Here is a 16,728-nt window from a genome sequence, read left to right on the forward strand (position 1 = left end):
TGCCTGTGGTCTCGCCACTTTTCATGACATTCTCCCATCTCAGTGTGTACCTTTCTTCCTTTCCTCTATCCTTTTCCTCTGAGTGTGGGAATATCTCCCTCTCCCCTTCCCCATCCCTCTCTGACACCTATGAATCCCCTCTCACCGCATCTCTCTCTCCTCCCTCTCCCATATCTCTCCCTCTCCCCTGTCTCTCTCTCCCCTTCCTGTCGCAGACTCCCCTTCCCCCTCTTTCTCCCTTGTCTCTTACTCTCTCTCCCCCCCTCTCCCTCTCTCTCACTCCACCTCTCTCCCCTCTGTCTCTCTGCCCTTCCCTCCCCTCCCCTCCCCCTCTCTTATTCTCCCCCTCCCCTCCGAGTGTGGGAATATCTCCCTCTCCCCTTCCCTATCCCTCTCTGACACCTCTGAATCCCCTCTCACCGCATCTCTCTCTCCTCCCTCTCCCATATCTCTCCCTCTCCCGTCTCTCTCTCCCCTTCCTGTCGCAGACTCCCCTTCCCCCTCTTTCTCCCTTGTCTCTTACTCTCTCTCCCCCTCTCTCACTCCACCTCTCTCCCCTCTGTCTCTCTGCCCTCCCCTCCCCTCCCCCTCTCTTATTCTCCCCCTCCCCTCCGAGTGTGGGAATATCTCCCTCTCCCCTTCCCTATCCCTCTCTGACACCTCTGAATCCCCTCTCACCGCATCTCTCTCTCCTCCCTCTCCCATATCTCTCCCTCTCCCGTCTCTCTCTCCCCTTCCTGTCGCAGACTCCCCTTCCCCCTCTTTCTCCCTTGTCTCTTACTCTCTCTCCCCCTCTCTCACTCCACCTCTCTCCCCTCTGTCTCTCTGCCCTTCCCTCCCCTCCCCTCCCCCTCTCTTATTCTCCCCTCCCCTCTGAGTGTGGGAATATCTCCCTCTCCCCTTCCCCATCCCTCTCTGACACCTCTGAATCCCCTCTCACCGCATCTCTCTCTCCTCCCTCTCCCATATCTCCACTCTCTCTCCCCTTCCCCGTCTCTTCAGACTCCCCTTCCCCCTCTTTCTCCCTTGTCTCTTACTCTCTCTCCCCCTCTCCCTCTCTCTCACTCCACCTCTCTCTCTGCCCTCCCCTCCCTTATTCTCCCCCTCCCCTCCGAGTGTGGGAATATCTCCCTCTCCCCTTCCCCATCCCTCTCTGACACCTCTGAATCCCCTCTCACCGCATCTCTATCTCCTCTCTCTCTCCCCTTCCCCGTCTCTTCAGGCTCCCCTTCCCCCTCTTTCTCCCTTGTCTCTTACTCTCTCTCCCTCTCCCTCACTCTGCCTCTCTCCCCTCCTCATCTCACTCTTCCCTCTCTTATTCTCCCCTCCCCTCCTCCCTCCTCCCCTTCTCTTCTCCCTCTCTCTCCCCTTCACTCCTCCCCATCTTCTGCTCCTCTCCCCTTTCCTCTCTATTGCCCTCTTCCTCCTTTTCTCTTATTCTCCCCTCCCCTCCTCCCCCTCTCCCCTTCACTCCTCCACATCTTCTGCTCCTCTCCCCTTTCCTCTCTATTGCCCTCTTCCTCCCCTCTCTTATTCTCCCCTCCCCTCCTCTTCTCCCTCTCTCTCCACCTCGCTCCTCCCCCTCTTCTGCTCCTCTCTCTCTCCCCTTCACTCCTCCCCCCTCTTCTGCTCCTCTCTCGCTCTCCTTCACTCCTCCCCCCTCTTCTGCTCCTCTCTCTCTCTCCCCTTCACTCCGCCCCCCTCTTCTGCTCCTCTCTCTCTCCTTCACTCCTCCCCCCTGCTCCTCTCTCTCTCTCCTCTTCACTCCTCCCCCCTCTTCTGCTCCTCTCTCTCTCCCCTTCAGTCCTCCCCCATCTTCTGCTCCTCTCCCTTTCCTCTCTATTGCCCCCTTCCTCCTTCTCGCTCTCCCTTTTTTTCAATGCACCGTATCCTGTTGCTGACTGAATTTTGTTCCCCAGGCGTATGTCACGTTGTTCCTCTTGCTCGCTAAAACGAAGCGCCTGTTACAAGTGGGATCGGCCGCTAGATCTCCGGTGATGGCAGCGCTCAGACCGAAGTCCAGGATGAACCTTTGGAACAATTTAGAACAAATTCCACCACCCACCTGTCACCATTTATTCTGCTCATTGCAGACACGCAATGTGCAGCCACGCAGAGATGGAAGAGGAAGATGGAAGAGGGGCGGTTTCAGAAAAAAAAACTGCAAAGAATTAGGGGGTTGTTAAAGAATGTGAAGAGGGGGTGGAGAGTGCGGCAGGTCACATTTTCGAAACCCGCAGACAAGTTTTATCTGACTCATTGGACCCTTCCGAAAAGTTGGGCAGAATTTCAAGCGGGTTCACCGCCGCTGCCTGACCAGTTGGCGAGTTCCAGCATTTCTCGTTTTATTACAGGTATCACGAGTCCGCCTAGTCCAGGGTAAATGAGAGCCGTCAACGAGGAAAGCTCCAGTGTGGAGCACAGTTGTGGCTTTCGGTTTAGAATTGTGGTGCTGAGTTCTGATTCATGCAGTGGCGTATCCAGGGGATTTGCAGCGCCTATGGCAAAACTTACTTCACCCGATGACAACCAAGCGCCTCCACAGCACCATTGAAGACAAATAGGCAATTTGCAAATGAGGAAGTAATTAAATTTCCCCAAAGTAGTGGAAGCATGGAGGTTTCGAATTACAAGTTGGTCAGAAATCACACAGCAGTACAGTCTTAGTTGCGCCAGGTAAGAGTAAGACAATTCAGAGATAAAAATTATAATTGACAGGATAAATAACCGCAAAATCACCAAGTGCTGTCCCAGCCGTCATGCTATACTCGGAGCATACTGTGGAAGGCAAGGTACCGCCCTAAATTAATGACGGGTTGCCATCAGTCGAAGCCCAGTGTTTCTGAAAACCAGTATGTGGAGGGGCTGAGCTGTTTGAGAGGAGGCAGCGCCTTCAACGCAATTCACTGGAGACCCTGATTGGATTCGCACGGCGCTGACCTTCCACAGCGGTTCCTGCCCCAACATACAGCAGGACCCCAGCCTACTAGATCCACAGACAAGACTGAAGTTCTCGCCGCGTCTCGCTTAATACCTCTCGCCTCACGGATAAGGTAGAGACGGGGAAGACCGAAGCAATCGGAGGTTGCCAGATACACCAGGGTTCGAACTGAGTGGAGAGGGGACAGCAAAGCCTTTGAACTCCTACTAACGACTACATTCAAGGAAAAGAACGTGACCCTGATCTTAAACCCGTAGACATTTTAAAATTAAAGACCTACATGCATTTTAATGCCTTGTGGCAAGGCAAACATTGGACAAGGCTGAGAAGCATTCGCTGTACCTGTCTTGTGACCATACTGTATATTTCAGGCGCCAATTGTATGGAATGAATACACTTGATGGGATAATATTCACTATTTTGCCGGCGACAGGAGAAACCCTGCTCCGTTAAAAAGGGGGAAAAAAATGTATGCTCCGAAGTCAGGCGCGCAAATCCCTACAAATCCGGCGGGAGAGTCTAGGTTTGGAGCAATATTCGCTGCGCAGAGACCTAGAAATGCGAGGATTAACATGAAAGCGCATTTTATAGAAATAATTCAAGAATACAGTGTTCTCACGGGTTTGGCCATGTCATTTCTGCTGCTGGACATTTGCATCGAACCAGGGTCGGTCACGTGTGAAGAAACCGGTTGAAAAGAAGAACTCTCGCCCTTTACACAAACCCCCGACCCCAATGCACCTGTCCTTCAGAGTGTGAAACAGAGTTTTATTCCAATCACTTAAACATTATCCTTTTCCATTCGTCCCTGCCATCTCCATCATCTCGCTCCCCGATCAATATTCCCGTTACTCTTTAAGAACGACCGAGCGCCATTGACAATGTGGCTCTTTGATTCTGACACTTTTAACAGGCGGTTACCATTATCCCACAGCCGGGATTTGCGGTTGATTTCGTTATCAGTTTTGTAAAATCCCATGTACAATCCGGAGAGGGGGTTAAAATTCTTTCGGTATCGCTGTTTGTGACATAAGAAGAGCTTATTAATTAATAGTCCGCCTTGTTGACATGTCTGCGACTGAATTCAAATCATACTTTGGGGATTCTCTTGCCAACTTCAGGACCGAACAGGCAAACTCTTTCCGCCATCGGAATAGAAAGGGAATCTGTCGTACATCCATCAATTGAAATGCTCCATGGTTGGCCTGTGGCATCCGTGCAGTGCCCACGATGTTCCCAACCGCTTCATCACCTCCGGTACAAGTTCTCCCGTCTATGTTCCTACCACCAGAGTTGGCTCGATCGATCCAGACAACCCCCTATCTCCAAGGCCAGCCACTCGTTATTAACAATTCGGACTGGACTCAGCCGGCCACGGAAAGCTCCACCTACAACTCTGGCAAACCTCATGATATGGTGTGTGTCCGCCCCCCCCCCCCCTCCCCATTCACTGAGATCATGGTTGATCATGCAGAATCAGTACCCTGTTCCTGCCTTCTCCCCATATCCCTTGACTCCGCTATGGTTAAGAGTTCTATCTAAATTCTTTCTTGAAAGCACCCAGAGAATGGGCCTCCACTGCCTTCTGGGGCAGAGCATTCCACAGATCCACAACTCAAGGTGAAAATGTTGTTCTTCAACTCTGTTCTAAATGGCCCACCCCTTGTTCTTAAACTGTGGCCTCTGGTTCTGGACTCCCTTAACATTGGGAACATGTTTCCCGCCTCTGGTATGTCTAATCCCTTAATAATCTTATATGTTTCAATCAGAAACATTCTTCTAAATCCCAGTGTAATTAAGCCCAGTTGCCTCAAACTTTCAACATATGACAGTCCCACCATCCCGGAAATTAACCTCGTGAACCTGCGCCACACTCCCTCAATAGCAAGAATGTCCTTCCTCAAACCTGGAGAACAAAACTGCACACAATACTCCCAAGTGTGGCTTTGCCAGGGCCCTGTACAACTGCAGAAGGACCTCTTTGCTCCTATACACAACTTCCTTTGTTACGAAGGCCAACATGCCATTAGCTTTCTTCACTGCCTGCTTACTTTCAGTGACAGATGAACAAGGACACTGAGATCTCCCCTTTTCCTAACTTGACACCATTCAGATAGTAATCTGCCTTCCTGTTCTTGTCACCAAAGTGGATGACCTCACATTGATCCACATTAAACTGCATTCTAAAAAATATTGGCACATTATTTTTTGGCATCATGCTCCTCCTTGTGAAATTGAACTGTTTTTACTGCAGATTTCCAGCCTCTCATTACATTAGTCAGGAGTGTTTAAAATAAAAGAATTTATGCCCACTGTTTAATGACAGCAAGTAAAGTTGCTGCTTCTCTGTTCATTGCATTTACTACTTTAAGACTAGCTGGTGTCTGATAGGCCAGGTTGAAGACAGACACTCTACAGTACAGTAGAGTAGGCAGTACACTGGACATCATAAATGCAAATGTAGCATCGTTTACAAAGCAGCTTGTTTCTTAGCTCAGTGAGAATGTTTCTGATTATCTTAAGAAATATCACAAAATGGTGCATGAGAAAGTTTTATAACTTTCAAGATAAAATCGTATAACAAAATGCTGTGTTTAAGGCTGCGACTGCACTGAAATCAAAGGACGTGCGATATGAGCAACAGGTTACATTTCCTGGCCATAGCAAATCATTTTGAAATGCACAATTGAGAAACCTGCAGGTATTGAGTTAGCAGTCCATATATTTGAATGAGAGCTGAATGTGACCCTCTGATCTTGTTTACATTTTATTTTTGATACCATCACACTTCACAGTGTCTCATTCAAATATATTTATCATAAGGCTGCGGAGAAGTAACTTTATCTGGTACATACACAGAAATGAAAGTTGGGAAATACCACTTTAACATCAGTTTGAGCTACTAAAATCTGCTTATTCTTGTAAAAAACATAATAATCATATTTATTTTACTCAGCGCGGAACAATATTTGTGCATTTAGTGATTGTTACTGGTGCACTTGGCTCATAATCTCATGGGTTTTTTTTCTCATTGATTCTCACTGATCAGAAGGAGGTTGGTCTGCTCACCGAGCTCTGTAGTCTGGGGATAAGCAGCCATCTGCAGACGCTGGAATCTGAAGCTAAACACAATCTGCTGGGGGGGGGGGGGCGGGGATGGGGGGCATGATGGACAGGGCTAGGTAGGATCAGCGAGGCCAAGGTGGTTGGGCTTGGCAGTTAGATGTCAGGATTACTCGGGCAGCACTGCAGCAGGGGCAGGATCAGTGGTCGGGTTGGCGGGCGACAACCTCGGGGACAAAAGGTGAGGATCAGCATTTGGTTCAGCTCAGGAGTTCAAGTTGGCACCCAGGGCACATGCCCTGGCTGCCATACCCTAGATAGGTCAATGGATTCATGGCTGGCTTTCCCCCTCTCTCTATTCCACTCCATTACCTGGGCTCTATGTTTTCTGTGGGCTTGTGTGTGTGCCTGAATCTCCCAGCACAGAGGTCTACATCATGGAGATTCTTTGGAGGTTGATGCTGGTCTGTATTGATGGGACATTGATGGAGAGGGTTAGTTCCTTCAAGTTCATGGAGCCAGCACATCGAGACAAATGTGAAGAATGCCTCTACATTCAAAGAAATCTCGGGAGGTTTGGTGGGTGTTATACCTGGATTGTGGAGAAACATGTGGCCTCTCTGCCTATCTGGAATATTGTGGATTGCTGGTGATCACATGTCCTCCCTGTCTCAGAAGTCAATCAAGGTTGCACTCCAGCTACCCTTCCGTGCACACCTTGCCACTGGCTCCTTTAAATTTCCTAGGGTCATTATTAGCTAGGCACCCAACTCAGAACTGTATAAAACATCGATGCCTAGCACATTTCTTTCTCTCTGCCTCGTGGTTCAAGCTCTGGATATCGGTTTATGCCAGGTCACTACAGTGGTCATTGCTGGATGTGTCATGGGCAAGGTGTGCATTACATTGAAGCTGAGCCGTAGAATTGTAGATAATCAGGTGCGCGTGTGAAAGCCCCGTCTATAGAGTATGTCCTTAAATGTGTGAGTATGTAGAGTACAGGTGACCACTGGTATTGGAGGGCTATGGGCTGGGTGCAGGTCAGTGGGACCTAGGCAAAAAAAGAGTTTTGGCACAGATGAGAAGGGCCAAAGGGCCTGTTTCTGGGCTGTAGTGTTCTATGGTTCTAAGCCTAAAGTCCACCACATCTAATTTAGAGAACAGTCCTTTTTCCAACTCCTCTCAGGCTCTTTAACCTACCCAAGTGATCGTAACTGGGACCACAAAAAGGCTTGCCTGCACTATTGTAATATTTCATCGACTGAATGTTTCTTTCAGCCCTAACTGTAATTGTGAGGTTTTGTTTTGATTATATCTCTGTACTGGGGTAATTTAATGTATATCATTCTGGTTGATTGTTATGTAACCTCTTTGGCTGCAGTAAGTACATTGTGCTTGTGTGCTGACCATAAACTTGTCATCATGAAGGCAGAAGTAATGGAGCCAAGCTCCAGTGGGCGTTCTGGCACTGTGGGGACCATTGCTGGAGCAGTGCTTAATCACGACATTTTCCTTAGGTTTAAAAAAAAGCAATCTGCTGAGGGAACTCAGGAGGTCAAGTGGCCTCAGTGGGAGGGAAAGAATTGTCGATGTTTAAGGTGGAAACCCTTTATCAAGACTGAGGCGGGGAGAGGCAGACTAGAGTAATGAGGATAGGGAAGGAGACGATGGGCAGTGGCTTGGTTATCTTCCATACCTGAGTCATGGGTTCGAGCCTTTCTCAAGACACAAGCCATTTTGGAAGGGAGGGAATGCTGGATTCTATCAGGGGTTTACAGGTGACTTCTCAGGTGTAGAAATACCCGGAAGACCAGGGAGCATGGTGGCACAGTGAGTTAAGCAGCTGCCTCAGAGAACTAGGGTTTGAACCTCACCTTGGGTGCTGTTTGTGTGAAGTTTGCATGTTCTCCCCGTGACTGTGTCTGTTTCCGTGTCACTGCTTCTATCTCCAGCCTGGAGTGTGATCTTCCTCCTCTCCCTTCCAGGGAAGCCTGTCCACCAACCAAGAGTCCAGCTGCTGGCGGACCTCTTGACTTCCTTCCAGAATCCTGCGGAGCACGCTGACCCTGGGAAGTCTCAAGGCAAGCATCTGCAGCCATCCTACTGCCGAACCCACTTCGACACCCTGACCAAGGGTAAGGGTCTACCTCCAGCCCACCCTGACAGGCAACTGGCAAGACCGAAATTCCCAGCTCCACCCCGGATCTCACGGAAATCCTCCCCCTCCTGCACTGATTCCCAAGAGCTTGGATTTATACAGTGATTACAGGAGGCACCACCACTGGAGCAGGCACAAAGCACTGTACCTTTCAGTGGGAATGAGGGAATCACCCATCTGCTCCCCCCTTACACTTCAGCACCCTTAAACACACAGTTACACACACGCACCTTAACACAGCATATTTAAACATACACACACATACATGCAAACACACACACATAGACTTACAGACATATACTTCCACACACACACAATGCCACTTACATGCACACAGACAAACACTCACACACACATATACGTTTAAAGACACACACTTACACATGCTTAAAGGCACACACATGCATACACATGCACACTTGCGTACGTGCACACACAATTACACAATTACAAACACAAATGTACACACATACACACACACACCTCTCTCCACAATGCAGACACAGACAATCTAATGCCTATACATATTAGATATGTAATATCTAATAGGGAATGTGGGCAGTGACTGGGAGGCAGTCTGGGGAATGACTGGGCAGTGACTGGGCCGAGAGACTGGGTAGGGAGTGTGAGTAGTGACTCAACAGGGAGTGGGTAAGGAGAGTGGGTGGGGAATGTGGGTAGTGACTGGGCAGGTAGTGACTGGGCAGGGAGTGTGGAATGTGACTGGTCAGGGAGTGTGGGTAGGGAGAATGGCCAGTGACTGAGTGTGAGGTGAGCCTGGCTCTGTGTAAATGACCAGATTCCCCCTGGTACAGGTCTCTGAGCCACACATGTGCTGACACTCAGCAGTCAGGGTTTTGCCTTCAATTACATCCCCTGCAGGGATGAACAAAAAATCCTCAATGCTCCTCCTGGGGGATCCAGAGGAAGTGCTGACTTTTGGATGAGTTGGCAATGGGAACCTTGTCTTCTCAGACAGGCTTAACAAATCATAATTTTAAAAAAATTTATGAATTAGATTAGTAGATAATACATTGAAATCAACTCAAGAAATACTCAGCAGTTGAGATTGCAACAGTGCACAGAAAACTGTAGAAAGATTTTACTGACCTAAAACATTAACATAGTTACTGTGTCCACGATGCTGCCCCTTCTGTTGTGAGAGAGTAATTTCCTCTGTCTGGGTGTCTATGAGACCAGCAAAAAGGGAACAACAGCACCTGTATTTATGTAGCGCTGAATGATGTTCCAGGACAATGCTGCCTGTGTTCAGTGGGCGACCCAATTCCATGCAGTGAACTCCCAGAGATAGTTTCCACTGTTGGAGCAGTGATCAGCACTGGTTTGATGGCTCTCACAGCATCCCAGCAGGAGTGACTGGGGGCAGAGGAGAGGGAGGGAATGGGACGAGCTAGATTTCTCTTGCGCACAGCTGGCATGGACTCCATTGGCTGAGAGGCCATTTGGCCCCCAGTGCTTGATATCCCTTCAAATGTCTTAGCTGATCTTTTACTGCGCTGCCAGTCACCTGCACTCATCCCATATCGCAGGAGTAAAGCACAAAGGTCTGCACACACCATGACTGAAGTAAAAAAAACCCAACGCTGGAGAAACTCTGCAGGTCAAACAGCGAACTTCACTTACCAACATTTCAGGCTTGAGCCCTTCATCAAGGTGAGAGCAAAATGTTGGCAGATGTCTGAAAAATATGGTGGGAGGGAGGAGGAGGGGGAGAAGCACACCAGCAAATGGGGTGGGAATGGGGGAATGGCTCTCTGAATGAAGAGGGAAAGGGAAGGAGAGCTGGAGGAAAGGAGACAGGGAGGGGGTGAGCAGGGAGTGGGCTAGCAGAAAGCCAATGGGCACATTCCAGAATTCCCATAATATCCAAACCCACATTAGTCTCTGTCCCAAATATATTTGGCAACTGAGCCCCCACAGCTCTCTTGAATGGTGAATTCCAAATCCTCTCTGCCCTCTGTGGAGGAACAGTCTCCATCCCAAATGGCCTCCTCTTGATTTTAAGACCACTCGTTTGAGTATTGTTTTGCAAACCCCATGCACTGTGGAGGTCACTAGGAGAAAATAACATGACTATACTGCTTCTCCCTCCTGCCCATAGATATGAAACAAAATATCTATATATTCCGGGGAGCAGACTACTGGAAGCTCTCGAGAGACGGCAGCAGCAGAGGACCAATGTCATTGCAGAAGAGCTGGCCTGACCTGCCTGCGGCCATTGAGGCAGCTGCTGTGTCAGAGAAGGAAGGGAAGTTCTACTTTTTCAGAGGTGAGGTGATGGTGCTTGGTGTGTGTGTGTGTGTGGGCGGGGGGGGGGGATGGGGAAGAGGTCACACGAGCTCCACGGAGACAGCCACTTTCACCTGCTGGCCCCTGCTTGCCTTAATCCTGGCTCTCCACTCCCAGTTCCAATTTGTCACAGGCCACAGTGGATATGACCAATCACTGAATCCTCCCTATCTCCTCCTCACTCCCCTCCTTTTTCCTTATTCCCTTCTCCTTCTCCCCCTCACCTTCTGTAATCAGCCCCTCATTCCCCCTCACCCTCCAAATTTGTCCTTCCCCACCCCCTCACCTCATCTGTCCCTTCCCCCTCACCTTCCTTCTCATCGGCCCCTCCACTCCCCCACCCCCTTACCCTCCTCATTTGTCCCTCCCCTCCTCACCTGTCCCTTCCCTCTCATCCCCTCCCCCTTATCCACCCCTGCCATCCCTTCTACACCAATGGTGCCCCCACATGCTCTCATTCATGCCCTCCACATTAAAGTTTCTCCCCTCCAGACCAGTCCTTGCATTTTGCTAGCTCTGGCCCTTCCTGCTACATCTGGTGTATCTTTCCTGGATTTTAAAGCCGGCTTTATGTTCTCAGACTTGGACTGTAGGAATTGGTGCAGCTCTTCACTCATGAAGGATGAACCCCTGTCAATGTGGACGAAAATGGTGAACAGGTTGTTCAAAGCCTTTATGACGGTGGCTACATAGGCACGAGGTGGGGTGGCCGTTTACCTGGGTGGTCATTGTGGCCCTGGAGAGTTGATGTGGTTGGCATTGATCCAGAGTTATCAATGCCAACATCAGCTCATCGTCTGAGGGGTTCCGTTGGCATCGGTCGTCCGACAAGATGGCAGCCCGCATGGAAGAAGAAGGAAAAAGCGGGGCTGATGTCATCACTGGAAACGATGAGGGAGAGGACGGAAGTGATGTCATAGTGGTCGATGGTCTCCATAGTGTGCGTGCGTGGGTGTATTTCCCAGAAGCAGTGGTCCCTGTTTGCACACAATACTGCTGGGCTTGGGGCTTTGCTTTGACTAACAGACAAAGTGTCCCTTTCTCCGGCAGTTGGTGCAGGTGGCGTCCTTGACAGGGCAATGTTTCCTCGGGTGCTTGCCCCACCCACAGAAATAGCATGTCAGGAGGACGCTGATGGTGGTGGAAATCAGGTTGGAACAGGAGGGGTTTGCGATCCCGACTCCCAAGATGGCGGCACCCCTGCTTTCCACGAGGTGACCGCGTGTTCACTGGAGAATGATTCATCGTTGTGGATGGCCACTTCCAGGCTGTTCGCCAGTTCGATGGTTTGAGGTAGTCTGTGTTCGAGTAGCCTCTGCCTCACGTAGTCGGAGCGGATGCCCACCACACAGGCGTCTCTCATCAGTAGCTGCACACGATGCTCTGCATTCACAGCCTGGCCATAACAGTCTCTTACCAGCTCGTGCAGGGCCCTGACAAACTCGTTGAATGTCTCCCCGGGCCGCACATAGACCTCGTTCACCTTGTACTGGTCTTAGGATGTCCATGGCATCTCTGTAGGTTCGGCAGCCCCGGACCATCCGGTTAACCTGGTACCCGATGTATGAGAACAGTAGATGGAGTTCGTCTTCATCGTCCTGGATTGCGTCTGCGGAGGCTGCGAGGAATCTTTCAAAGTAGCGATGCCAGAGAGCACATTTGTCGGCCACTTCAGGTTCTCTCGGGTCGATTTCCAGGCGATCAAATTTCAGAAACTTGTCCATGTTCTGAGGAAGCAGAAATGTAGCTAATAAAACTGATGCACATTAAGACTGAAGGCTTTTTATTAGCGAGAGATGGACAGCAGGGTCAACATACAATGTCAAAGATATTTACATACACAAGTGATTTCGCCATATTCATTATACATTTTTATTTTCCATTTAACATCAAATCACAAGGAACTTAAGGAAGGTACAGTTTTAAAGGAAGTACATTATTGTTATTGGAATTTAAAATCAAAACATAAAAACATGTTATTTAATTATTTTACATTTACATGTTAATTATTTTTCATTTTAAAATGAAAACAAAACAAAGCCATATGAAAATTGTATGAAGCAACTACAACAGCCTCATTCATCTCGGCCTCATTTTAGCAGTTATCTATTACTTTATTGTAATCAAGCCAAAGAAAAGAATTGTAATCGCCCTCAGTAGCCAACCATGTTCCAATGGAGACCAAGGCCAAACCAGGCCATTGCAGAACGAAGGTAGGACTTTGTGTTTGAGGCGGCTGAAGGATCGTTCTGCCACTGCACTAGTTATTGGTAAGGTCATATAAATGTTGTCCAATGTGGACAGGTTAGGATAAATGGAACACATGTCACGGGCGATCATGAATTTTAGTGCATTGTTGATGGCCAGTTTCTCAACCTTTGAATTTGCCTCACCGCAAGTTCTCATAATCTCTTTGGACCTGTCTTTGAATGAAAGAAACTCTTGCATGGTTTCAGTTTGACCATCGATGACATCTGAGTATGTGTCTTCGAGGTTCTCCAATGATCTTTTCCACTGACTTCACTATCCTCTGCAGGGCCTTATGGTCTGAGGTGGTCCAGCTTCCAAATCAGGTGGTGATGCGGATGGTCTCGATACATCCTCTGTGGAACATAGTGAGGATGGGGGATGGGAGATGAACTTTCATCAGCCTTCGCAGGAAGTAGAAGAGCTGCTGGGCTTTCTTAGCTATTTAGCTGGTGTTAAGGGACCAAATGAGATTCTCCACCAGGTGCACTCCAAGGAACTTGATACTCTAGACAACCTCAAAGGTGGAGTCGTCAATGGTCAGTGGAGCGTGGCCCCCCCCTCCCCCCAGGCCCTCCTGAAGTCGACAACCATCTCTTTTGTTTTATCAACGTTCAGGTGCAGGTTGTTGGCTCTGCCCCAGTCCGTTAATGACTGCACCTCATCTCTGTACGCTGACTTGTCATTCTCACTAATAAGACCCACCACGGTCTTATCAACCTGGGTTGATAAGGAGTGTATCAGATCATTTTGTATGTCCGGACTGAGTTATGTTGCATCTTGATCACTCAGTAATAAATGTACCATTTCTGGAAAATGCCTATATAAGCTCCAAAAATAAGTTCCAAGAAATACCCAAAGATAACTCAAAATTCACGGGGAGCCTATAATTTGATGTTGTGTCCACCCTCCAACTTCTATGACACTTACACCTTTTCTCACCATCATTATAATTTTAAAAGCCAATGAGAAATCAATACCTTCGAAGGTGTTCCTCCCCAGATGTCAGTGGCCAGACTGCTCCCCCCACTCCCCCTCCCCGAGCACATTCTTCCACAGTGGCACCTGTTTGAACTGTGTTCCCACTGCTCAGTGTCCTGTGATGTGCTGCTGGCCCAGCCGCCGGCGCCTCACAGGAGACCGAGTAGAGAGCGCACCGTCCAAACAGGCGCCTTCTGGCAGAAGGTGCTCAGGGGGAGCGGCCGCTCCCCCTGCATCCCCCACTTAGCTGTGCCACTGCCAGCAGCAGACTCAGGTTGTACTTTGCTTCTGGCATGGTTCGGTGTTGGTGAAGGCTGGCCGGGCGGGTGGGAGGGGTGCAGTCAGGAGAAATGTGTGGGAATGAGTGGGGCTGCAAACCCTGCCAGGATGATGGTCGGGAAACATGCTTCAGCTGGAAATCAAAAAGCTGGAGACCTGAGATCATATAAGAAAAGGGAAGGCAACGTTGGGAAGAGAAACGGAGCTGCTCTTTCAGGGAGATTACCTTTTGTGGCTGGTTCTCTCTCCATCGACACTGTCTGACCTGCTGAGTGTTTCCAGCACTTTTTGCTTCAGGAGGACCACTATCATTACAGGGAGGTAGTGGGTCAGTGTCCTGCTGAGGGAGGAGAGGCCCAGAAACTGGGATAAGTCACGATAGCTGTTGCCTTTCAGAGAACTCTTGCCGTGCGTTGCCATCTGCTGTTTATGGAAGGTATGGGCAGGTTAATGAGGAACATACTGGTTGGGGAATCCCAGCAGCATCCAAAGGAAATAACAGGCAACCAATGCTTCAGGCCTGGGCCCATTGTCTCATGGGAGCAGGCACCTGAATAAAAAGGTGGTGGGGGTGGGGAGGAGGAGAGGAGAGGGTGGCACACCGGGAGCACCTGATGTAGTTAAAATGACCCCAACAGATTCACAAGCTTTACTGCGTCCCTTCATTGGCCATCTGTCCGCGGCAAGAGGAAGGGCCCCTAGTGGTCACCCACTGAAATTCCGCACTCCATTCCCCCACCTACATCTTCCCATGGCGTCTCGCACGGCCGTACTGAGGCCAGCTGCAAATTTCATCATGGTCTCACCAGCCAGATGGCATCAATATCAACTTGTCCAATTTCCGTTAAATCCCTCTTTCCCTATCCTGACACGGTTGGTGTAGTGGTGGGCACAACGCCATTACAGCGCTAGCGATTGGAACCAGGATTCGAATCCAGAGCTGTCTGTTTGTACCAGGGGATTTTTGGTTAATTGGGCAGCTCAGGCTCGTGGGCCAAACGGGCCTGTTACCGTGCTGTATGTCTAAATTTAAAAAAATCCGTCTCCTTTCCTCAGCTCCCTCTCCATTCAGAGCTGCTCCCTCCTGCTCTCACTTCTCAGCTCTTTTCCCTTTCACCTTTTCACATGTCCATCTATGACCTGTGCTCCTTCCCTGCCCCTTCCTCTCTCCTCCCCTCCTCCCTCCACCATTTTCTTAATCAGGTGTCCCCCTGCTTTTTGCCAGTGCCTTGATGAAGGGCTCAGGCCAGAAACATTGTTTTCCCATTACTCCCTGTAGACACAGTGTGATCTGTGGAGTCCGTGTTTTGTATCAGGCTAACGATTCGGTTCCTCTTGACCAGGAGGCCGGTGCTGGAGATACATGGACAATCAACTGGATCAGGGCTACCCAATGAAGGTGAAGAAGATGGGGCTGCCTCGCCACCCGGACGCTGCCTTCTACTACCCCCCGCTCAGTCACTTGGTGATTTTTAAAGGATCCAAGTACTTTGTCCTAAATGAAGAAACGATGAAGGTGGAGCAGTACTACCCCAGGACACTTGGTGACTGGAGAGGAATCCCTGTTGGCATCAACGGGGTCTTCACCTGGAATGATAAGCGGACGTATTTCTTCAAGGATGAGATGTTCTGGAAGTTTGACAACAGCAGACTGAAAGTGCTGGGCCGGGGGAAGTGGGCTGAGGACCTCGGGTGGACGGGCTGCCGCTTTAGGAACCAGACAGACTCCGTGCGGACACAGACGTGACTGATCAGGCCGGTGTCAGAGGAGTTTCCAGATTAAAGTGCAATTTCCCAAAACCTGATGACCCTGGTTGATTGGAGAAATGATGGGAGACAGTATCAATGGTTAAGTCCACTGTACACCACACTATACACACCCACCATTCACCATACACTGTACACACCCACTGTACATCACACACGGTACACACTATACACACCAACCATACACCACACCATACACACCCACCATACAAACCCAACATACACATCCACCATACATCACACTTTATACCACAATGTACACACCCACTGTACATCACACACGGTACACACTATACACACCAACCATACACCACACCATACACACCCACCATACAAACCCAACATACACATCCACCATACATCACACTTTATACCACAATGTACACACCCACAATACAAACCCAACATACACACCCAACATACACATCCACCGTAGACCACACACTGTACACATCGTACACACCCACCATTCTCCACACTGTGCACCACACTGTACACACCCACCGTAAACACCCACCATACACCACACACTGTACACCATAGTGTACACACCACACCGTTCACACCCATCATACACACACACTGTACACCACATTGTACACCACACACTGTACAGACCCAACGTACAATCTACCATACACAACACTGTACACCCCACACAGTATACACCCTCAGTACACCACACTGTACACACCCATCGCACACCACACTGTATACACCCACCGTACACACCCACCGTACACACTCAATATACACCACACAGTACACCACACATCATATATTCCCACCATACAGTACACACCCACCATACACCACACACTGTACACTACAACGTACACACCCACCATATATCACACTGTATACTACACCGTACACACCTACCATACACCACACTGTGTAACCCACTATACACCACACCATATACAACCACCGTACACCACACCGTAGAAACCCACCGTACACCACACTGTGTACACCTACT

General features: G+C 49.4%; 1 protein-coding gene across 7 annotated transcripts in view; it reads left to right on the forward strand.

Annotated features, from left to right (window-relative positions):
- Positions 1-15,779, forward strand: part of mmp28 (matrix metallopeptidase 28) — a 136,195-nt gene extending 120,416 nt beyond the window's left edge. For 4 of the 7 annotated variants that reach the window (XM_069912121.1, XM_069912116.1, XM_069912119.1 and 1 more), the window contains 3 exons: positions 7,957-8,139; positions 10,285-10,452; positions 15,323-15,779. In XM_069912121.1, the coding sequence (XP_069768222.1) occupies positions 7,957-8,139; positions 10,285-10,452; positions 15,323-15,726 (755 nt within the window). In that variant the 3' untranslated portion in view covers positions 15,727-15,779. The remainder of the gene's footprint in view (positions 1-7,956; positions 8,140-10,284; positions 10,453-15,322) is intronic. The other 3 variants (XM_069912118.1, XM_069912117.1, XM_069912120.1) reach the window with 3 other exon arrangements.
- Positions 15,780-16,728: the final 949 nt, after the last annotated feature.

Source organism: Narcine bancroftii, chromosome 14 (assembly GCF_036971445.1).
Source record: "Narcine bancroftii isolate sNarBan1 chromosome 14, sNarBan1.hap1, whole genome shotgun sequence".
Taxonomy (NCBI): Eukaryota; Metazoa; Chordata; class Chondrichthyes; order Torpediniformes; family Narcinidae; genus Narcine; species Narcine bancroftii.